This window comes from Myotis yumanensis, unplaced genomic scaffold, assembly GCF_028538775.1.
Source record: "Myotis yumanensis isolate MYYU_CA2020_CCGP unplaced genomic scaffold, mMyoYum1.0.hap1 SCAF_2, whole genome shotgun sequence".
In the NCBI taxonomy this organism is placed as follows: Eukaryota; Metazoa; Chordata; class Mammalia; order Chiroptera; family Vespertilionidae; genus Myotis; species Myotis yumanensis.
This window is the reverse complement of record NW_027223753.1, coordinates 6,396,497-6,420,320: the sequence shown is the minus strand read 5'-3', so window position 1 is coordinate 6,420,320 and position 23,824 is coordinate 6,396,497. Positions and strand designations below refer to the sequence as shown.

Here is a 23,824-nt window from a genome sequence, read left to right as displayed (position 1 = left end):
CACAGGATTCAGCAGCCCCTGAGCACCCAGTTGTTGTTCCCCTCCTGGGTGTCTGGCTTCAGAGATAGACTCCTTGTTTCCAAATGCCAGATGTGCTGCTGATTTGATGTGTGACTTAGCTAAGTTACTGAACTCTGTGCCTCCAGTTCCTCATCGTATAAACAGGAGATAGTGAGAGTTCCTATTTTCTAGGGTGGAATTAAGTGGTGTGAGGATTAACGAAGAGAATACATTGTCAAGCATTTGGAGCAGTACCTGGAACAGAGTGGCAGTCAGTGAATGCTAGCTGTGAATATTGTCACTATGAAGAATGGAGGAAAAGGGAAAGTGAGGGAGAAGCCATATGACATGCGGCAATAAGGAAATTACTCTCACTGCTATCACCCACAAAATTGGATTTGGGAAAAATAGGTCCATACAAACCTACTATACCTGGTCCCTGGTTTAAGCTAGCATTGAAGGATAAAGGTCAAGAAGAAAAGATTTGTATATATAAAAGCCTAAGCAATTGGCCGACCCTTCAACCAGCTGACTGGTAGCTATGATGCACACTGACCACCAGGGGGCAGACGCTCAATGCAGGAGCTGCCGAGCTGCGGTGACTTGGCAGCTGTGGTTCTTGACTGACGCACCCCGAACCAGAGAGGAGGGAGCCCAATTCCAGGGTGCCTCACCTGAGAACTGCCCTCTCGCAATCCAGGTCCCCTCAGGGGATGTTGGAGAGCCAGTTTCGGCCCAATCGCCACAGGCCAGGCCGAAGGACCCTACCGGTGCACGAATCTGCCCTGGGCCTTTAGTAATACCATAAAAATTTATCCCACACCCCCATCTTTTCCCTCCTGTGTAGTTTGCAATTCTTTGGTTCTATCATGTTGCTTCCTGAGAGCAAGTGTAACCTCAGAAAGGCTGTAATGCTCTCCACCATAACTCCTTCTTGGGAGCAACATGAGGGGCTTGTTTCTCTGTTTCCAGGTGTTTCCTGAAACTTGGGGAGTGGCAGCTGAACCTCCAGGGCATCAACGAGAGCACAATCCCCAAAGTCCTGCAGTACTACAGCGCCGCCACGGAGCACGACCGCAGCTGGTACAAGGTAACGCAGGGCGCGGGGCTCCCAGCCCTGCCTTCTCCGGATGGCACCCCAGCACCCAACAGCCCGCTGTGCTCCTTCGTGCTCGTGGTTGGCAGCTGGTCTGATACTGTGAATTTGCTTCTTTGAGTGCCGGGAGCCGGTCTGTCAGGCCCCTTAGAAGTATAATCGGTGTAGAAAGATGGATTCTTTTATTTGAGAAAGATTTATTACAACCTTCGTTATGCACGTGGCTGCTGTCTTCCAGCCCCTTAGCTGCTTGTTTTCCTAGGAGCATCTGGATACGTGGTTAATCTCTGGAACTTTATCTTCCCTTGGGTCATCTGTTCCTTCCCAGCTCCTTTCTGACTTCCATTCCTGCCTGCTCTTCATCTAACAACTTAACTCTCTGTTTTTATTGGAAAGCTCTGGGTAACATCCTGTTATGCTGTAGGAAACTTTTCAAGAAGATAAACAGAATTAGGAAATGCATAAAAGATACAACTGACAATAGAGAAGCAGTTCTTGGAAGTGTACATTGAGGGGCCTTCTGGTAATAGCTGCTTGGTGTAGCAGATGTCACAGATTTCTTTCCCGTATCTTCTTAACCTGCTAACGCGTTGTGAAGTAATCCCCCGGGGTCTAAACTTGTATCTGAAGATCACAGAAGTATCTAAAACAAAAATCTGCCCTGGCCGGTTTGGCTCAGTGGATAGAGCGTCAGACTGCAGACTCAAGAGTCCCGGGTTTGATTCCGGTCAAGGGCATGTACCTTGGTTGCGGGCACATCCCCAGTAGGGAGTGTGCAGGAGGCAGCTGATTGATGTTTCTCTCTCATCGATGTTTCTAACTCTCTATCACTCTCCCTTCCTCTCTGTAAAATATCAATAAAATATATATATTTAAAATAAATAAATAAAAATAAAACAAAAATCTTATCTTTATTAAAAAATGCCCAGTTCATGCTATCAGCATAATTACTCTAGGATAGCTTCAGTCCAGGGCTGGAAAAGTAAATCCAGTAAACCCTTAAATATCTGGAACTGTACAAATTTGAGCTGTCTTCTAACCAGATGACTTTGCTTCATCCAACGTTTAGGAAAAACACAAATCACATGAAAAAAACTGCTTCTAGAAATTTTAGATTTTTCCTGCCTAGTATGGGTTCATGCTGTCTTCTCCATCCGTGGTGTAGTCCTTTGTGCTTGCAGGGACTGCTTCTGTCTTGTCACCGTGTCCCCAGCTCAGGGCCTGGTACATAGTAGATATACAAGAGGTATTGGTTGAGTAAATGAGGATGTGGGAGAACTGAACATGGTCATTGTAGAATTCTTACTCATCAAGTAAAGTTCATTTATGATGAGTCTCTCTGCTTAGGAGAAGAAATGGACACGTTTTTATTAAAGGAAGGTTTTAGCAAGGAACACAAAGGAATTTCATGATTATTTAGAAAGTCTAATTGCAGACTTACTAGGCGCCCAATCCAACGCGGCCTCAGGCTTCCTGCACCACTCAGTGCTGTGCCATAGCATCACTGCGGCCCAAACCTCAGGTGTGATTAGTCCTCCTTTATCCAGTAAGCATTAGGTTCCTTCCCGCAAACAGCCATTGAGCTGCCAGGTGTAGGGCTAGACGATGAGCGAAGTTCAGCCTCCACAATGTCCGGGTGCTGTAAATGTGTTCATTTTCCCACTGTCACATGATCTGGTTAAGGCTTTCACCATCACTGCTCTGCACCTGTGCCCTCTGAAATCATCTGGTTTATTCACTTTTGCCAAAGGAAAGCTCCATCTCCTACAGAATGAAACGGGACCTCCTGGGCCTGATATGCCGGCCCCTCTGTGATCTGACCCCCCACTTGGCTAACCTTCCCATCACCACCGTCCTGCACACACCCCAAGCTTCAGTCACATCAGTTTCTTTGTTTCCTGTGCTGGCCCCGCCTGCATCTTTGTCCCTGTTCTTCCCCCGCCAGGAAGTCCTGACCGCTGCTCTCGCTTGTTCTCTCCTTGCCCATCAAAGGCTGCCCAAGACCTACCCCAAACCCCTCTGTGAAGCTTTCCAGGCCCTGTCCCTGGCATTCCCGTTGTCCGTCTCTAATGGCCCCTGTCGCATTCTGCCTGTCTTCAGGTTTGTGAGTGAGCCCCCTCCTAGACTAGAAGGTCCCTGAACAGGACCCGGGCTTGCTCCTCTCACATGCCCTTCCCCCACAGCACTCACCACAGTGTCAAATACAGTAGGTGCCACAACATGAGTGAGCCACATCGACTGAGTTGAAGTTTGGCTCCGCTGACCAATGAGGAAGGGCAGTCACAGCGCTCCTCCTCAGCTTTGTCCTCAGGCTCTCAGCCCTTGATGCCCAAGCCCCCCTCCTCTGCTGTTGGTCACAGCCCGTTGTCTGTCCCCACTCTGCCCCATCCAGGCCTGGCACGCGTGGGCAGTGATGAACTTCGAAGCTGTGCTCCACTACAAACATCAGAACCAAGCCCGCGACGAGAAGAAGAAGCTGCGTCACACCAGCGGGGCCAACATCACCAACACGACCACTGCCTCCAGCACAGCAGCTGCCACCACCACCGCCACCAGCACTGAGGGCAGCAACAGCGAGAGCGAGGCTGAGAGCAGCGAGAACAGCCCTACACCCTCTCCTCTGCAGAAGAAGGTCGCTGAGGTACCCAGGCCTTCCTCCTCCGGGGACCGACTCAGGCACCAGGCGCTCTGAGTGGACACGTGGTTGGGCTTATAGGAATCTGAGGCTTTCCTCCAAAGTGCCAGATGGAGCTAGAAAGCATTGCTTACTTGCTGTGTGGCATCGTTGGAGCTTTTGTGTGCATCCCTGTGTTTGGGGAGCTGACATAGCCCCGAGCCAAAGAACGAGTTCCTTGTCGTTCTTCTGGGGCATGAGCTCATCCTCCCAAGGCCCTGCACCTGTGTGCGTGGGTGGCCGTGCACATCTGCTGGTCCACTCTGAGGACAGCCCGGCGGGATCCTCCTCTGTCTTTGCGCTGTCAGTTCAGAGTGTACCCTGGGCTGTTCAGAGATTCAGCCCCGCCTCCTCTGCCACCCTGTTCAGGAAGCCACCATTACCCCAAGGTAATAACAGTTATGACACCACTGCCATTTATTGAGTACCTGCTATGTGCCAGGTACCGATGTAAAGGCTTTTCATGCATTGCCTGATTTATTCCTCACTGCCACTCTTGGAGGTGGGTGCTGTTAGTATGCTTTTGCCCATTTTACAGATGAGAAAGCTGAGACAAGAGTGTCACTAACACATACGTTTCTACAGGATCTATCCAAAACCCTCTTGATGTACACTGTCCCCGCCGTCCAAGGCTTCTTCCGTTCTATCTCCTTGTCACGAGGCAACAACCTCCAGGATACTCTCAGGTATCAGGAACGGGAAGGGGAAACTGGTAGGCCATGGGAATGGCAGAACACAGAAGTTATACATAAAGTGCTCCTTCCCTTCCCCACCCCAATCAGTACATCCAGGAGTAACAGCTGAGCAGGCCCCACCCCTGTGGGTGAAACCTGCAAAGATTAAGGAGGAGAAGTGGCCTGAGGAGTCTTCCTGTGGTTTGTCCCATAGAGAAGAAGAAACTCACCTGTTTGTTGCAATATTGGTGAACTCCCCCAGCTTTAGAGCCAACTCTAAGAGGCTAAATAAATGGCATGGACCCGCCAGGCCAGAGGCTGCAGGTGACAAGGGTGGCCTCCTTTTGTTTTGGGATATCCAGCTGGCCAAGCGTCAGGTTTCTGAATTGCCACTGGTGTCTAGGCGACTCTTTCTACCTGTGCACAGATTATCCCTGTGTTGCCCATGGGCCCATCTATTAGATTTCTGAGCTTGTACCGTGGTGATCCCTCCACCTTATCTGAATGCAATGATTATTCACTTGGGATGATCCTGTGGTGTTAGTCGAACACTGCGGCCCCCACCACCCACCCACTCGCAGTGGTCCTGAGAGCAAACACCTTGGAGAGCCACTGATTTGAGGTCCTGCCAGTTCTTCTCCTCTCAGTCTTAAAGGTGAGAGACACAGAAGCCGGGAAACAATGTCCTGTGACTTTGTCATTTTTCTTTTCCAGAGTCCTCACCTTATGGTTTGATTATGGTCACTGGCCAGATGTAAATGAAGCCTTAGTGGAAGGGGTGAAAGCCATCCAGATAGACACGTGGTTACAGGTGAGGGCACTTGGTTACAAGTGAGCATGGGTCAGCTCTCACTCCTCATCTCCTCTTAGAGCCAAGCAGTGTTGGGAGTAGCAGGTAGCAGGGAGTACAGTGGTGAGGAAGTAGGGATCGGTCCCAAGGTCAAGACTTCATATTTTCGTTAGTTTCTTTTAGAGAGCTGAAGGGAATGAACCATTTCAGTGCCCAACAGAATCTACCAAAACCAGTGACAAGAGCTAGTCCTTGCCCTGAATAACCAGAGTTGTTTCCATGTCTCATATGCTGCATAACTGGGTCTTCTTTTAATAACAGGTTATACCTCAGCTCATTGCAAGAATTGATACGCCCAGGCCCTTGGTGGGCCGCCTCATTCACCAGCTTCTCACAGACATTGGTCGGTACCATCCCCAGGTATGTGGAGACCTTGGGCAAGTTGCTCATCTGACAGCTGCCTTTTGCTTTGGTGTTCAGCCTTTCCTAAAGCTACTCCAGAGACAGTGAGGAAATGGGGCCGGCCCCCGATCCTGCTAGAAGCGTCTGCCCCGCTGGCATCCCAGTAGCCTTTTTCAGAGAGCGATGGCCCCACCTGGTACTCAAACGAGCATCGGGATCATACAGTTTCTTTTGTCATCCTCCTCAAAGTTAGTGTCAGGCTCCTTTCACACATGTTTGCACATATTCCTCTCTCTTTGCTTCAGGCCCTCATCTACCCCCTGACTGTGGCTTCTAAGTCTACGACCACAGCCCGTCACAATGCAGCCAACAAGATTCTGAAGAACATGTGCGAGCACAGTAACACCCTGGTGCAGCAGGCCATGATGGTGAGTCGGGAGCAGTGCGGGCTTCCACTGACCCTGGTCACCGGGCCAGAGGGCTTGAGCTATTGTTATCTTCCTCATGACAGTGCCGCATGCTCCCTCTGGCTGCCAGAGAGAGCACCTTCTGTTTCTCCAAGACATTCTGAGTTTCCTTTATCCTTGGTCTTCTCCCCTCCCCTTTGGGATCCAGGTGAGTGAGGAACTCATCCGAGTGGCCATCCTCTGGCATGAGATGTGGCACGAAGGCCTGGAGGAAGCTTCTCGTTTGTACTTTGGGGAGAGGAACGTGAAAGGCATGTTTGAGGTGCTAGAGCCCCTGCACGCAATGATGGAACGGGGACCCCAGACGCTGAAGGAGACATCCTTTAACCAGGTACGGGGTAGCATAGCCTGACAGACATGGCCCAGAGCCTTTGTCAGACCCCTTTCCTTCTAGCCTCTCTACTGACTTGAATAAACTGTACTGTGTCAGAGGTCACAGGATATAAAAACACCAGAAATTTAATTATCATTAAATTATAACCCCCCCCAAAATTTTAAGTGGAAAACCACACGATCCGTCCCGAGATCCTACTTTACCTAACAAGCCATCCTGAAATTGGGAGCTCCAGGACTGGAGAGCTGCAGAGCGGCCCTTGTTGAGCCAGCCATGCCGCTGCCTCCCAGCCGGTGTGCTCCGAGGGGTGCTGCTGTCTGCTGGGATTTAGCCTGCGGTTTATATCAACACCCGGGACCATTTGTGAATTTCCCCTGCATTCCTCTCAGGCATATGGTCGAGATTTAATGGAGGCCCAAGAGTGGTGCAGGAAGTACATGAAATCAGGGAATGTCAAGGACCTCACCCAAGCCTGGGACCTCTATTACCATGTGTTCAGACGAATCTCAAAGCAGCTGCCTCAGGTAGGATCTTCAGGTTCTAGCAGGATTAACTGTCATTATAGTCCTTTCTGTTTTACTACCTGCAAATGTTCTAACACTAATCCCAAAGCTTCTGCTTTTACTTGTACTTGCAAATTTGGGACAAGTCATTGCTATTAGCAATTCATTAAAAAATACTTAAATTGCATTTTAGTTCCTCCCTGGAGGCAGAAAACTAATCCCTGTGGTAATTATTCACAGCTCACATCCTTAGAGCTGCAATATGTTTCCCCCAAACTTCTGATGTGCCGGGACCTTGAGTTGGCTGTGCCAGGAACATATGACCCCAACCAGCCAATCATTCGCATTCAGTCCATAGCACCATCTTTGCAAGTCATCACATCCAAGCAGAGGCCCCGGAAGTTGACACTTATGGGTAAGTACCACTATGTGCGTCTCCCTCGCACCCTGGCTGAACCCCTACCCCAGCTTGGAAATGACTGCTTGCTGTTCACACTAATCTTCCACATGCTCCGTCTCGCCCGTGTTTACTGTGAGGGGAATAGAGGACAAGTGGATTTCTCCTTATTCCATCCTCCTTGGGACTCCTAGTCCTTCATAGAGCTGCACTTGTGTAAGCGAAGCATAACGATCCTGCGCAAAACCAAGTGGGGGGAATTGTGAGCTTGCAGCATGGAGGAACTGTGAGGCAGCGGTGGGGGAACTGGTAAGGCCCACAGAGCCATCTGGGTGCGTGGACGTGACAGCTACATTGAAGGAAGACCTCTGAGCTCTGGACTATTTTTTTTTTTTTTTTTTACCATCACAGCCCGTCTTTGTGGAAAATGATTGTGTAAAATCCAGACAAGTGGGAATGAGTTCTCACAGAGAGGTTTGCTACCTGTCGGGAGAGTTTTGGGAGGCCTAAGTACTCTGGTGGCACTTTGCGGTCTTTTGCCTTTAGTACTAATGCTCATGTTTTCTAAATGTAGTGATTACTCATCAGCACCAATTCCTTGCCCACAGTGATTGTCTCTCCACAGACGGGTATCTTCTAATACTAAAACATGTGTCAGTCAGGTTCCCGGCAATATTTAGTTAAAGAGACCTAGTGAAGGAGCTGTTTCCAGAGGTGTGAGCAGAGTTAGGAGAACCAACAGTGAGAAGCTATTCCCCCCACTCTCCAGACCCATCAAGGGCTTTTACCACCAGAAGCTATAGCTGCTTCTAGAACTGTGGCCAGGCTGGGTGTTGGGCAAATACCCTGACCTCTCTCTCTCTTCCTGCATTCTATACCCTGACCTCTCTCTCTTCCTGCATTCTATACCCTGACCTCTCTCTCTCTTCCTGCATTCTATACCCTGACCTTTCTCTCTTCCTGCATTCTATACCCTGACCTCTCTCTCTCTTCCTGCATTCTATACCCTGACCTTTCTCTCTTCCTGCATTCTATACCCTGACCTCTCTCTCTTTCTTCCTACATTCTATACCCTGACCTCTCTCTATCTTCCTGCATCCTATACCCTGATCTCTCTCTCTCTTCCTGCATTCTATACCCTGACCTCTCTCTCTCTTCCTGCATTCTATACCCTGACCTCTCTCTCTCTTCCTGCATTCTATACCCTGTCCTCTCTCTGTCTTCCTGCATTCTATACCCTGACCTCTCTCTCTCTCTTCCTGCATTCTATACCCTGACCTCTCTCTTTCTCTTCCTGCATTCTTACCTCCTGCCAGTGCCCTCATTGTCCAAGCCCAACTGGGGGCCCAGGTGATACAGTCTGGAGAGGCCAGGCTTCTCAGGTCAGAGCAGGACAGAGAAGGCCAGAGTGTGTTGGGAAGGGAAACATTCAGAAGACCATTTCTATGCAGAATCATTCCTGGTCCTGCCCTGGCTAGTGTGGCTTAGTTGGTTGGAGCATCATCCCATGCACCAGAAGGTCACAGCTTTAATCCCTGGCTGGGGCTCATACAGGAGGCAACCAATCGATGTATCTCTCACATTGATGTTTCCCTCTCTGCCTTCCTCCCTCTAAAATACAATAAAAAGAATCATTCCTGGTCCTCAAAGACAGAGCTTTTTAAATTCAATTAATTAATTAATTAATTTTGGTTAATCCTCACCTGAGGATATTTTTCCATTGAATTTTAGAGAGAGTGGAAAGGGGAAGGAGAGACATCAATTAGTTGCTTGCTGCATGCGCCCCGACAAGTGCCAGGGACCCTGCAACCCAGGTATGTGCCCTTGACCAGAATCAAACCTGGGACCTTTCAGTCCACAGGCTGACTATCCACTAAGCCAAACTGGCTAGGGCTATTTATTTATTTTAAATATATTTTTATTGGTTTCAGAGAGGAAGGGAGAGGAAGAGAGAAATAGGAACATTAATGATGAGAGAGAATCATTGATCAGCTGCCTCCTGCACACCCTCTACTGGAAATGAAGCCCACAACTTGGACATGTGCCCTGACTGGGAATCAAACCATGACCTCCTTGTTCATAGGTCGATACTCAACCACTGAGCCACATGTCAGGCTCTTTTTAATTTGAACATCACATTGAGGGAACATCAAAAGCAGGGCTGTGTTCTTTTTATCAATTCTAGGGAGTTTTATATGCAGTCTGCAGGATCTATTGAAGACAGTGGTGGTCTACCCCCTGACAGGTTTAAGACCCTCTGATCTCCACTAATTGCTCCTACCGTTCCTTACAGGCAGCAACGGGCATGAGTTTGTTTTCCTCCTGAAGGGCCATGAAGACCTGCGGCAGGACGAGCGAGTGATGCAGCTCTTCGGCCTGGTTAACACCCTTCTGGCCAATGACCCAACATCTCTTCGGAAGAACCTCAGGTATTCCGGATGCATGGAAATGGCAATGATTTGAGAAATCTCCTAGTTTTTTCTACATCTCTCCCATGTAGTCACGTTCTTGTATGAATAAAAATAAGAAAAATATATACGTGACAGGAAGCCATCCATAGCCAAGGTATCAAACAAAAAGAAAAATCCTCCATATTTTTAGAGTATGCGCATGTGAAGTGTCTTTAACAACCTCCGAAGGATCCAGAATGTAACACTTTGTGGCCATTAGACTGGAGATTCTGCAAATTTGATGTGTTGTAGCTGAGGTGGGGTTCCAGCCCAGCCAGACCTTTCCTATCCTCTGTACTCTTACCCCTCTTTCTTTTAAGAATATGAATATTTACATTTCTAAGCTGAGTTGGAACATGTGAGAGGTTATTTTAGGCTTAGAAATAATCACTGAATTTCCCCTCAAAGCACTGAGTTTGTTAGGCTGGTTGAGAGACTGCTGTGCTTCTGTACTGTCACTGCACCATCTTTATGTAATGCCTTATTCTTTGCCAATGTCCTCATCACACACCTCACAACAGCCCTGTGCAGAGGGTTCATTGAAACTAGTTTGCTTGTGTTGTGAGCGGTCAAAGGTGTACTCTGTTTACTGTACAATAATCCTGTTTTCCTGTGGGCACCAGCATCCAGAGATATGCAGTCATTCCTTTATCAACCAACTCGGGCCTCATCGGCTGGGTCCCCCACTGTGACACGCTGCATGCCCTCATCCGGGACTACAGGGAGAAAAAGAAGATCCTTCTCAACATTGAGCATCGCATCATGTTGCGGGTATGTGATGCACTGCCAGACCCCAGCCCTATAACGTCTCGGAGGCAAACTTGACCAGGTGGGGAAGGCTATGCAAAGCTATTTTTTGTGCTCTTCTGTATGTCCATCACTGAAAAACCGATTTGAGGAAATTAGCCATTAAAGAAGGTTTAACCCTTTGAGTGCCAACCAATATCCTAGGAACTATGCTAAAATTGCTAAGGCATTTTTGCTGATTTTACAGCAGTTTAGGAAAAAAATTATGAATCGCAAGTAAATGAAGTTACATATTCAATTTTAGAACTACAAACATTCGGCATCATAAGTAATCTGCACTTAGGTGCCATCTGTCAATAAAGAGTGAACTACTAGCATCTAATAGTGATACTGCAGGAGGAGCGCGATAGCGCTCCCGGCACTCGGCACTCTAGGGGTTAAGGAAGTGAGTCCTAAAGAAGACAACCTTCTCTAAGAAACAGAAGGACCCTAAAGCCCAAAATTTAAGATTTCACCATCCGAGGTGAGACTGCACAGTATGACTTATCAGTACCCAATGCATACAGCCCTGGCCCGTGGAGAAATAATGTTAGGAGCTGTGTAGGTGATGAGAAAGAATTGTTTGTTACCCAGAAACGTGACCGCTCCAGTGCTGTCATTCTCACCAGTGGGCTTGTGCTGCTGTGAGGCCTGATGTTTTACCCTCAGGCTCTGGCAGCTCCTGTGGTCCTAGGTGAGAGTGGCCCCTCCCATTTTTTCTTTTGCACCGTTCTTATTTCACTTCTCCTTTTGGCTGTGGTGGTGAAATTGGAACCAGCTCTGCCTCGACCTCAGCCTTATTTCTTCCTGGGTTTAAGCTGCTTGTCTTGGGCTGCTTTCTCAGAATGGTTGTGTCCTGATACAGATGGCTCCGGACTACGATCACCTAACTCTGATGCAGAAGGTGGAGGTGTTTGAGCACGCCGTCAATAACACAGCCGGGGACGACCTGGCCAAGCTGCTGTGGCTGAAAAGCCCCAGCTCCGAGGTACGGCACTCTCGGCTCCACGCACACGCTGCACTTTGGCACCCACTCTTGTCAGGAGGCTTTCTCGTGTTCATGCTCCTGTGGGTGCTTTCTGTCATGATTAGCTGGATATTATGTGCAATCTTTTATTACAAAGATTAAATGGGTAAGCCGTGCACTTTAGCAGATGTAGATTTAGTACTTTAATGTTTCTCCTGTTACTTACGATAGTATTTGAGTTCTTTATATATTAAGGTGATTAAATCCTTTTCATGTGTGTTATAAATTACCTGTTTATTTGCTGTTTTAATTTTGTTAATGGTATGTTCCTTGGTTTTGAATTTTGTTTTGTTTTTTATATACAGGCATTTTTAAAGTTATAAATTACCAGATTTTTAATTATTTAAAATTTGTGCCTTTAGCTTTCTATTTAGAAAAACCCTAATTAAAAAAAAAAGAAAAAAAAGGCCCTCTGCACTTCAAGATTATATCTTTTTACATATATCGTAATAATTATAAGATTTGTTTTTGCATTTAAATCTTTAATCCAATTTGGAATCTAGCATTAGGATATAATTTTTATTTTCTTATGATGACTAGCCACAATATTTACCATATAACCCATCCTTCCCCTATTTAAAAGATTCTTTTTATTTGTTTGTTTGTTTAAATATATTTTTATTAATTTCAGAGAGGAAGGAAGAGGGAGAGGGGATAGAAACATCAGTGATGAGAATCATTGATTAGCTGCCTCCTGCATGCCCCACACTGGGGATCGAGCCCACAACCCGGGCATGTGCCCTGACCAGGAATTGAACCGTAACCTCCTGGTTCATAGATAGATGCTCAACCACTGAACCATGCCAGCCAGGCTCCTTTTTTGTTATACACTAAATTCTTATATGCCTTTGGATTTCTCTCTAGAACTTCTATTCTCTTTCATTGATCTTTCTACCTGTTTCTCCTCAAGTACCGTACTATTAATACAAGTCTCTTCTCATTGGCCATTTTCCAGATACATTTTGGAAACATTTTGTCAAGGTTCCCCAAAAAAGTACCACTGAATTTTTATTGGAATTACATTAAACGTATCTAATAATTTGGGAGGATATCTTGACAATCTTAAGTGGATATCCTTAAATAGATATTTTCATTTATTCAAGCCTTTACATTTCTAAGCTGAGTTTAATTTACTTATTCATCTGAGTTCTGTGCATTTTTTAGTTTATTTTGAGCATGGTTTATTATTTTTTGTAATTGTTAATGGGATCTTTATTCCATTCTACATTCTAACTGCTTATGATAGAATATAAGCAAATAATTGATTGTGTACACTTATGTGGAAACTATTTAAAGTTTCCAGAGCCTGGTTCACTCGTGCTCCTGTGTTCTAGGTGTGGTTTGATCGAAGAACCAATTATACCCGCTCTTTAGCTGTCATGTCCATGGTTGGGTATATTTTGGGCCTGGGAGATAGGTGAGTGAGTTTGATTTGTTTCTTTAAGTCTTCTTTCCCCATTGTGGTGTTCTTGAATGGTTTTATTTTGTTTTCCAGTGAGATTTCTGACCATTGGTAAATGTTTGTATTTTGTACTTTAGGCATTTTTTGCGGCATCAACCTTAGTCTCCTATTTATTATCCGTGCCTGCGAGCAACACATCAAACTAAAGGGAAGGAAAATCATAGTTCAAGGGTACTACTTTCTGCATAGATTGGTTTCATGTATTAAAAAACCATATTAAATCCAGTTGATTTGATTGATTCAATAAACATTTATCAATCACCACTATGTTAAGATAAATAATTCTATTTCTGTAATTGAAACCAACCAAAGTAGATCCTGCCAATATTTCTTCATAATAAATTTCATCTTAATGTTCTGACTGGAATAGTGGTTAAGGAATGTTCAGAAATTGACTCAACAGACTTTTTTTAAAAACTACTTCTCTTATGTCCACTATTTTTTCTCCTGGGATCATGTCTCATACACTTATTTGAGAGTAAAAATAATTTTATCACACAAAAATAATAAATACTTGTGTTTTTTTAAAAAAGCAGAATGCCTGTTTACAGAATTCAGGTGGTCCTGCCTGGATGGGCTCAGGGCTCAGGGCGACGGGGCCCTGTGATAGGTCCTGAGCAATAATGACAGAGCCTGTCACTCTGAGATGCCAGCGCTGCCAGGAACAATTTATCTTGTGACTAGATTATCATGGTATCGTGGGCAACTTGTGATTCACGCAGATAAATCCTGTTTCAGGCCTAGGGCAGGGGTTGGCAAACTTTTTCTTAAAGAGCCAGATAATATTTTTGGCTTTGTTGGCCATATAATACGATCTCTGTCACAATTGCTCATGTCTGCTGTTGTAGCACAAAAGCATCCTGAAGCAATACTTAAACAAATGAGCATGACAGTGTTCCAATAAAACTTTATTTACAAAAACAGGTGGAGGCCGGGATTTGGCCTGACAGCTGTGCTTTGCCAACCTGTGGCCTAGAGTATCACATACTTGGTGATTTATTTATCAGTGTTGCTCTCCTGATACCCTCCTGGTCTCTATTCTGTTTCTCAAAGACACCCATCCAACCTGATGCTGGACCGGCTGAGTGGGAAGATCCTGCACATCGACTTTGGGGACTGCTTTGAGGTGAGCACATGTTCCAGAGCAGCACAGAAAGCTCACCTTCCCGGATGACCAGTTTTCACCCTCCTCTGACCATTTTGGCAAACTCAAGCTCACCCCTGCCTCTCCTGCCAAGGTGTTAGGAAGTCAGTCTGAAAAATGAAATCCACACTCTTTAATACTTGGTTTAGTTGGATTCAAACTGCCCTTGGGGTAAGGGCCACTCACTCACTGAGCCTCTTTGAGTGGAGGACCCTCACCCTCCGCACGGCCTGCTGGTTCAAGGCCTGAACATCATGCACACTTTTTCTTTTTGTTTCTTCTTTCCCTCTCTCTCTTTTTTTTCTTCTTAGTTGTCTTTTAAATCCCTGTTCAAGTCCCCTCACTAAACTCAAGTTACTTCATTTCTGTGCTTAATTGTAATAGAAAGGAAAGGAAAGCCCCCCTATTTACCTGGCATTAGCTAAAGAAAACAATCTAACGACTGGACTGGGTTTTTCCCTTTATCACCCTGTAGGTTGCTATGACCAGAGAGAAATTCCCAGAGAAGATTCCATTTAGACTGACAAGAATGTTGACCAATGCTATGGAGGTGAGTAGATATTGGTAACAAGCTGCTTTGAAATAGGGGCAATACAGTTACAACCCTGACAACAGACTTGCTTGTTAGAGCTCACCAGTTCCCCAAAATGCCTGGAGTATTTTTGTAGTCTTTTTCTGGTATTTTCCATTGTTTTAAAAATAATCAATCTTTGAAAGTATTACCATTCTTTATGTCACATGAATCACAGTGTTTCATATGAATCACAATTGTGACCTCACTGATCCCTTGCTCTGAAGACATTCCCAGCCTGATACATGGGTATTGGCCTGTGTCTGCTTCCTCAGTGGGGGTGGTGGACCCTCTCGACTGCCTGACTTTTGGTCCTGAGGCCTTAAGGGGCCAGTATCAGTGACTTATGTGGTGAGTGGCTCTGGCCCTTGTGCAGGTTACTGGTCTGGATGGCAACTATAGAATCACATGCCACACAGTGATGGAAGTGCTTCGGGAACACAAGGACAGCGTCATGGCTGTGCTGGAAGCCTTTGTCTACGACCCCTTGCTGAACTGGAGGCTGATGGACAGTGAGTATTAGCAAGTGCCTGGGAGCTGGAGTCCGCACCCTCCCAAATGAGGAGTATTTGACTCAGTACCTTTCACCAGCCTGTGGCCCTTCAAGCCTGGAGCCTGAGCTGTATTACTGAGCAATTGCATTACATTTCACAAAGTACTCTGATGTTTGGAAATGAATTTCAAATATTTTTATTAACCAGAACATAAAACTCCAGTCACCAATTTGAATATTATCTAAAATATTTTTCAGTATAAATGAAGTACCTCAGTGCTTTTTGTTTGTTTAGGTTTCATATAGCATAACAAGCTAGAATTTTGATAGGAAATGCAAACAGTTGTGATTTGAATCAGCATTATCTCCCTCTGCCCTTTGTTCCCACCTCCTTAGTTTATTAACACGTTAAGCACCCAGTCAGTCACCGGTGACTGACACTGTACTTTCCATCCGGAAGACAAAACAGGCTGGGTGCTTAACGTGTTACCAAGAAGAGTTCACTAACAAGAGGAGTCTGATCACTGCGATTAAGTCATGCTTTTACCTTAGGAGATCTGGTTTACGTTCTCTAACTCCAACCTGACGATAGAGCGTCCCTCAGGATTGCACATCCATGCTCACATCCACCCACGACTCCTGAGTGATACACCTTTGGTTCTGTCTTAGAGGATATAGCTTTTGGAAATACTGTACTTTTATGATTGTAAGAAAATATCACATCAACCAAGTTACTTTCAAGTCAAAGACTGAGGCACTCTTTAATCATCCCTTTACTTCTTTCTCTAGCAAATACCAAAGGCAACAAGCGATCCCGGACAAGGACAGATTCCTACTCTGCTGGCCAGTCAGTAGGTGGGTGCCCCCGTGGGAGACGCACATTCTGTCCCCTTCTATCCAGAGTGTTTCTAAAACAGGGTGAGCTCTGCTACTGCATTAGGAGGCATGACTTACAGTAGGAACAGATGCTGAATATGCAGGAAGTCACCCAAAGGGAAGGAAGATTCTATCACTGCTAAAGTCTCACCTCATAGGCATTTATTTAACTTCAATAACGTGGCATAGAAATATCTACTGAGCAGCAAGCACCTGGTATATGTTTTTTTATTTAATGCCTCTCAGGATGAAGTGGGTACCTAAAGCTCAGACATTTTGATCCAACTGTCCAATCTCAATGTAGCTATAGAAATAAAATTAAAGGTGTGTCTGAATATCAGTTAGTATTTAGCATGCCCTTGAGCAGTGTGTGGATTGCGATAGTTATTAGCTGTACTACCTTGATCCTAAAGCATTGTTAATAGCTCAGAAGTGGGAAGGTGCAAACAGCAGAAGTGGACTCACATTGCTGCCTGAGGCACCAGAAAACCACGCAAAACATTGTTTCCAAGAGAGTGGTCCACAGAATAGGCCCCAGGAAGGTAATGCCCCACCAGGGCCAGAACCCCACAGGGGTTTGTGAACATTCTCCAGAGGTCTTATAGTAAAGCTGTTTAACCTCGGTTAGCCTTCCTCTTGTCCCCAAACCCCAGCCTGTCCCTTCTTTCCTCATAAAATCTAACATCTACACAGTTCACATTTTGGGAAATACTGTTGGGGATGTAAAAAAAGTAAATATTCTCTTCAGTCGTTTATGGAACACTTGCAATTAGTTACTTAGCTACGCCAAATAATGTTAAGGATGCAAAAAGAATGTGACATAGAGATTGCCCTAAAGCACAGAATCACATTATAGAATTGACCAAAATATATATTAAATAATAAGAGGACAGTACATCCCACTGTAATCAAGTACACGTGATCTGGTTTGGAATAGAAGGACTGTGGACTTAGCGAGCAGAGTAATCAGTCTGAGCTGCAGTAGGTAAGGGAGCTCTTGGGTTGGTGGAATTTAAGCTGAGACTTACTGGACAGATGGAATCTGGATGAGTAGAAGGGAAAATGGTGTTCTGGGCAGGAAATTGGAATCCTGGGTTAACATCTCTGCACATGTGTGGACTCTACCCTAGACACATGATAGCATCCTTAAATACCTAAATCACCCACGGATCTGGGGTACCTTGTGTAAGTGACTGGTCTCATCCAAAGTATGTGAGGCTTATTGTTGAACTCTCAGGGCCCACCTCTTCACCACATCATTGGATGACTTCCCCATGCTGCCTGGGGCACTCAGAGGGGAATTAGGACAGCCAGCTCTGATGCCAGCAGATGGGAATAGGCCCGGTTGTTTTTTTGTGCCTTAAAAGTTAAGTTCCAGAGGCTCATTAAAAAAGTATTATCATCACTGGGTTCATTTTGAAGGTGTGTAGTAGACAAGGGCATTGTGTAAATAACTTCATAATTCTGACTCTAGACCAGCTGTGGGCAAACTACGGCCCGCGGGCCGGATCCGGCCCGTTTGAAATGAATAAAACTAAAAAAAAAAAAAAGACTGTACCCTTTTATGTAATGATGCTTACTTTGAATTTATATTAGTTCACACAAACACTCCATCCATGCTTTTGTTCCGGCCCTCCGGTCCCGTTTAAGAACCCGTTGTGGCCCTCAATTCAAAAAGTTTGCCCACCCCTGGTCTAGACTCTTCCTGAAAGCCATAGTCAGTGGAGGGTGACCCTAAAGCCTGAGGACTTTTTCTCCCCAGAATTGATGTATAAGTTCTTCCAAAGAGTAATACTTCAGCCCTGGCCGGGTGGCTTAGTTGATTGGAGCATCATCCTGTACACCAAAAGGTTGCAGGTTCAATCCCCAGTCAGGGCCCATATGGAAGGCAACCAATGTATCTCTCTCACATCGATGTTTCTCTCTCTCTCACTTTCTCTCTTGACATATTGAGGATTTTAAAAAATCCTCAGTGTGACCCATTGAAAACTGGTTTTCTTTATATTATTGCCAGTTTCTGTCGAACCAAATAAGTCACCAGGTCTTAGACTCATATTCCTATTCTCTATGTCAGAACACTTCATTAATGCTACAATATTTGCCTGAAAAGTCATGCTTTGTAGATTTAAAAGCTTTTAAATACAGAAAGAGTAACATAATGCTTCCTTTCCCCCTTAGAGGTATGTAGGGCCAGTATCAGAGGGAATATAGTGTATGAAGAATTAAAGCTAATACCTCAGAACAATGGCTTTTTAAATTTTCTGCTAATTGATTGTTTTCCTCCTAGAAATTTTGAATGGTGTGGAACTTGGGGAACCAGCCCATAAGAAAACGGGGACCACAGTGCCAGAATCTATCCATTCTTTCAGTAAGTCCAACCTCCGAGGACTTGTGCCGGTAACTAGCTCATTCAGAAAATAGCAGCTGTGTTTTACCACAAGAGCGTCAATGAGATGAAGCAACAAAACCGCCTTTGAGCAGAAAAGGTTCCGTGGATTTCTCATTATGCTCTGAGGACAAAGGCAGACACAGAGGAAGAATTGCTCAACACACAAGTGAACATTTGAGAAAAGCAGGGGCATTTATTGAGCCTGTTGTGATGATCCAATTCTTACTGTTATTTCTACTTTCGTGTATTCCAGTTGGAGATGGTCTGGTCAAACCAGAGGCCCTAAATAAGAAAGCTATTGAGATTATTAACAGAGTTCGAGATAAGCTCACTGGTGAGTATGTGGACATGTTTACTTACAAGGACATAAAATCTGAGTGACTTTCTCTCCTTGAATGGTGGTCACCCCCATTTTCTAGTGGTGTTGGTGCCTAAACTATGCTGTTAACTGGAGTGTCTCTGAAACCATCAATTAAGAACCCTCTCTGATTCTTTCTAATAAGTTTACTTCAAGTAATGTGGTTAATCTCGGTTTAACAGAAGAAAGTAAAGTTATGTTGGGTTCAAAGTCAGCCAAATTCAGGAGTTTTTTTATCGTGACTGGTATTAGAGCAAATCTGACCACCCTGATCATTGCCAATATGAACTTTGATAACTGTAATGGAGTGGAGACTCTGGAAGGAGAGAAATGCTTGCTTTTGTAAAGGAGACATGTCCCATTGACCAGACAGTGTGACATGGGGTGGGAGTCAGGGAAGCCAAAGACCCAGCTCCACCGCTTCCCATGTGTCTCTTGGTCTGAAGATGACGAGAATGCCTCTCAGAAGTCAGTGAGGCTCCAATGAGACATGGGGTATCAAGTGATTAACATTAGGGCCTGGCACATAGAGTGGTAGTCAAGGTATATTATTTATGGAGTACCTACAAGAGCTAGGTGCTGAAGAAACAGAGTGGGTAAAACAGACAGAGTCCCTGCCTCTGCAGGGCTCGGGGTCTAAAGGGGAACTCTCACTGTGTTAAGTAGAAGAAAGGGACTTGGGCTCTGCTGCCATTGACAGAGGAATGTAATCTAAGTACCTGAGCAAACCAGGCCAGGAGGTAAACTCTGAGAGGAGTTAATTAGGGGTAGATTGTTCTGGTGGGAGGCAGTGTGGCAAGAAAAGAGGCCCAGAGGGAGAGGGAGAAGGAGGGAGGGAGGGAAGGAAGGGAAGAAAGGAGGAAGGGAGGGAGGGAGGGAGGGGAGGGGAGGGAATGGCTGTATATGGAGAACAGATTAGAGGGGAGGGAGCAGCTGCCCTAGCCATCCCAGCTAGACAGTTGATTAGACTAGGGTGGTGGCAGTGAAGATGAATTCAAGAGATCATTGTTAGGAGGTGAAATCAAAAGGATTGATGATGCGGAGGGCCCAAAGGTGGCTCCAAGTCATTGGTGACCTTCTGAGAGCTGGGATGAACCTGGCAGACACACTGAAGCAATTGAAGGGAACATGAAGTGATAGAAGCAAAAAAAGCAGACAAGTTCAAAACTCTTGAGAAGTTAGGCTGTGCAGGGATGAGAGGCCATATCTAGAGGAGGAGGAGTTGCATGAGAGGGTTTGTTTTTGTGTTTTTTTTTTCTTTAATAGAAAAGAGGAACATGTTTACAAAACAGAAAAGGGCATTTGAGAGGGAGAGTTTGAGGGCACAAGTGAAAGGATGGGTAATTGATACTGTGAGGCTCCAAAGCGCAGGTGAACTTGCCCTTGAATGGGAGGAGGGACAGCTCTCCAGGGTCATGGAGCAAAGAAGAAGAAGCGCATATCGAACAAATGCAGCACCTTGAACACTGCCTAACACATCAGAGATCAAAACCTGTGTCACAGTTCAGTGATTCAGGAGATGAGGGCGAGAAGCCAGAGGAGAGGTTTGGACATGTGGGGAGAATAGAGGACTTGAAATAATCCTCATGAAACGGAAAGGCATGTTGCCAAAGAAGCAGCACGAGCTGGCCAGGCAGTGTCACGTGCCTGTTTGAGGTTCGAGGTTATGAATTTATAATGGAAGCAACTGCCCTGTGGGAGGAAAGGCTCAAGTCACGTGGAGGTGGATTTAAAATCCAACTCTCGTATAGCCTTTGTGCACCTGTATGAGGATAAACTGATTGGGCTGCACAGAGAGTTAAGCCAAACAGGAGTTGAAACCAGGTACAGATTAAATGTTCCCATTTCCCTTGTCCTAGGTCGGGACTTCTCTCATGATGACACTTTGGATGTCCCAACACAAGTGGAGCTGCTCATCAAACAAGCCACATCCCACGAAAACCTCTGCCAGTGCTACATTGGCTGGTGAGCAGGCATCTCCAAGTACCTGCGTCCATAAGCAGGCAGGACCCTCCCTGTGTCCAGTCACAAATAGGATTTGGGGGAGACCCAGGAAGTGAAATCATAGTTTCATGCTCTTTAAAAGTTGTACTCACTTTGTGTGCCCATTGCTCTAAAAAGAAGAAAATTTTAAAAAAAGGATATATATTTGGAAGGCAAACACCAAAATAAGTTAAAAGTACATTTAACCTGGTTGAGAAGAGTGAGGCCTCCTTATTTTCACGGGTTGGGGGGATCTTTTTGGATTTTTGCTGTCAATTCTGAGATATAAGAAGGGCAAAGAAAAGAGAAACCAGAGCAGTGACAGAGAAGATGAAAAGACACATTAATGACCTGTGATTGTAATGTCAGGGACCACTTGGGTCTGCTTTGATTAATTGCCTGAGGCACACTGGAAGGGAGAGCTGAGGGAGGGCTACAGGGAAGTGTCCTGGGAGCGCGGCAGGCTCAGCATTGGCTGGAAAAGATGAGTGCGTCCTGCACAATTAGCGGTGGGAGATCTCAGGCAGTGTCCCCGGGGTTGTCAGACCTTGGTCTTTCCTTTTTCGATTAGCTGTGTAAAGCTTTGAAGAGCCCAAATTATTAAAATATTCCTTTTCTTTCTGTCTTCTTAGGTGTCCTTTCTGGTAACTGGAGGCCCAGACGTGCCCACAGCATTTCTCTTGAGCCTTTTGTACTTTGGTATATGCTTCCACTAAGCTGAAACAGTGGTCAGAAAGTTCAGCTTTGTTAAATATTTCAAAATGTAAATGAAAAAAACTACTGTATATTAAAAGTTGGTTTAACCAACTTCCTAGCTGCTGTTGAAGAATATATTGTTGAAACACGGGCTTGATTTGGTTCCCAGGACAGTGATACTACAGAAATCAAGCCATTGATTTTGGGGAACAGAAGATCATAACTTAAGAATTACGGGTTTTGACTTAACTCACAACTCATCCTAAGCGTTTGCTGATAGCAGAATGGCCTAGTCTTTTCTGTCAACAATGCACACAGCAAACTCAGCGCAGTCCAGAAACCTTGGATCATGGAGGACACGTCCTAGGATTCTGGCCTGTAAGGAGGCGGGCGGAGCCCACTTCCTCACTCACCCATCCCATTACCTCACTGGTCCAGCAACAGCATTTGCAAGATGGGCCAAAATGGGTGGGAAAGGTCTGTCTTCTGCCTCACCTGTGATGCTGCGATGTAACACTTCAGTCCAAGACCCAGACCACTAGGACGGAGGTTTCTTCGGAGCTGGCGGCCTCGGCTGAGCACAAGCACAGAGGGGACACCGTGCAGAGGGGTGGCCCACACGGTTCTGGGATGTGAGGCCAGTGAGGTCGGAATGCTCTGTGTTTAGAGCAGGGGCTTGGAAAACAAGCGGTGTCATGGAGGTGCTGAGCACAGAGGGAAGGCCTCACCTCCTACATGTTGGGAATGATGAGCAAAAGAAACATTAAGTGCACAAAGTATAAAGTGTACCATGTCTAGACTCCATGTTGTATCAGAATAATTTTTGTGCCAATAAATGACATCAGAGTTTTAAAAACGTGTATGAATAACTTTTTCCTTTTTTTATTTTGCCTTTTCCCCTTTGTTTTTGTTGTTGTTGTTATTGCTTTTTCCTTTGTTTTTTTTATGAATGACTTTTTATTCATAATTATTAGTTCATAAAGGAAGCAATTATTCCTTCAACATTCATTAAGCAGTTAGTATTAGGAACTACGACAGACACTAGATCTACGTGACCTGGTCCGTTTCCTCAGGCTGTTCACCAGGCCGGAGTGGACTGATAACCACCATGCTAAGTGGTAAGGAGCCACGTAGAGGGTGTGAGCCACAGGTGGGCTCTGAATTCACTGATTTCACTGGGCGGTGAGCCATGAAAGTCATGGAAAGGGGGGCATTGGCCAAGGGTCTTAAAAGATGAGCACAAACTGTCAGATGGAGCAAGTGAGGACATTGTCAGCAGAAAACAGGTGTGGAAATGGCAATTTGTTGTTGTTAATCCTCACTAGAGGATATTTTCCCGTTGATTTTTAAAGAAAGTGGAAGATGAGGGGGAGAGAAAGAGAGAAACATCAATGTGAGGGACATATCAATTGGTTGCCTCCCGCACCTTAACTAGGACTGGAGATTGAGCCTGTAACGGAGGTACAGCCTTTGACTAGAATCGAACCCGGGACCCTTCAGTCCACAGGCCAACACTTTAGCCACTGAGAAAACTGGCTAGGGCCTGAAATGGCAAATATTAATTTGAGTTATATTGGATTGCAGGTATGCAGCCATGTTGATACATAAAATGGCAGTTTCACCCAGTTGAACCTCATAGTTCAGCACAACTGCTTCAGTGGTCAGTGGAGAATAAAAAGACTAATAGGAAAAGGAATAATAGGAACTAAAGGGAGGCTAGAAAGTACAGTGGGGCAAGACTGGCCTGCCTCACAGTTCAACAGCCAGGAGTTGATGCTGCAGACAACAGGGAACCACGTGAGGTTTTAAAACAGGTAGAATCCGAGGCTTGTTTCCTCTGAAAGTGCAGATAATAGTAAGATCTACCCCATAAGGTTGTTTTGAGGATGAAATAACCCATGCAAAGCATGCAGTGCAGCTTGACACATGGCGTTAGATTGAACCATATGAAACAAGTGCTCAAAAAGATTGTTAAGTTGAATTAGACTAGGCTTTTGTCCTGCCAGGGTACATAACTGGGGGGAAGGGCGGGGGAGGACAGTGAAAAACAAGTATCCTGTTAATAGTATATTCTGAATAATGGTTACAGCTAACATTTAATGAACACTCACTAGGCCAAATGAATTGTACTAAGGGTGTCCAGCCCTGGCCTTGGAAAGCAGATACACCACAGAGCTTCCCAAATCCATTTCCTGAGCTCCTAATAGTGCCTCCCTCATAACAAGAGCTCTTCCAGACACTCGGCAAATGCT

The 23,824-nt window shown here is 45.4% G+C and overlaps 1 protein-coding gene across 3 annotated transcripts in view; it reads left to right on the top strand.

Moving 5' to 3' along the window:
* Window positions 1-22,428, top strand: part of MTOR (mechanistic target of rapamycin kinase) — a 114,233-nt gene extending 91,805 nt beyond the window's left edge. For all 3 annotated transcript variants that reach the window (XM_070404073.1, XM_070404074.1, XM_070404075.1), the window contains 21 exons: window positions 973-1,090; window positions 3,489-3,737; window positions 4,356-4,456; window positions 5,159-5,255; window positions 5,556-5,654; window positions 5,942-6,064; window positions 6,252-6,434; window positions 6,827-6,961; window positions 7,181-7,355; window positions 9,631-9,766; window positions 10,411-10,558; window positions 11,439-11,561; window positions 12,935-13,017; window positions 14,116-14,188; window positions 14,682-14,756; window positions 15,154-15,289; window positions 16,060-16,125; window positions 18,434-18,514; window positions 18,789-18,869; window positions 20,753-20,858; window positions 21,509-22,428. In XM_070404073.1, the coding sequence (XP_070260174.1) occupies window positions 973-1,090; window positions 3,489-3,737; window positions 4,356-4,456; window positions 5,159-5,255; window positions 5,556-5,654; window positions 5,942-6,064; window positions 6,252-6,434; window positions 6,827-6,961; window positions 7,181-7,355; window positions 9,631-9,766; window positions 10,411-10,558; window positions 11,439-11,561; window positions 12,935-13,017; window positions 14,116-14,188; window positions 14,682-14,756; window positions 15,154-15,289; window positions 16,060-16,125; window positions 18,434-18,514; window positions 18,789-18,869; window positions 20,753-20,858; window positions 21,509-21,524 (2,404 nt within the window). In that variant the 3' untranslated portion in view covers window positions 21,525-22,428. The remainder of the gene's footprint in view (window positions 1-972; window positions 1,091-3,488; window positions 3,738-4,355; window positions 4,457-5,158; window positions 5,256-5,555; window positions 5,655-5,941; window positions 6,065-6,251; window positions 6,435-6,826; window positions 6,962-7,180; window positions 7,356-9,630; window positions 9,767-10,410; window positions 10,559-11,438; window positions 11,562-12,934; window positions 13,018-14,115; window positions 14,189-14,681; window positions 14,757-15,153; window positions 15,290-16,059; window positions 16,126-18,433; window positions 18,515-18,788; window positions 18,870-20,752; window positions 20,859-21,508) is intronic.
* The last annotated feature ends 1,396 nt before the right edge of the window (window positions 22,429-23,824 follow it).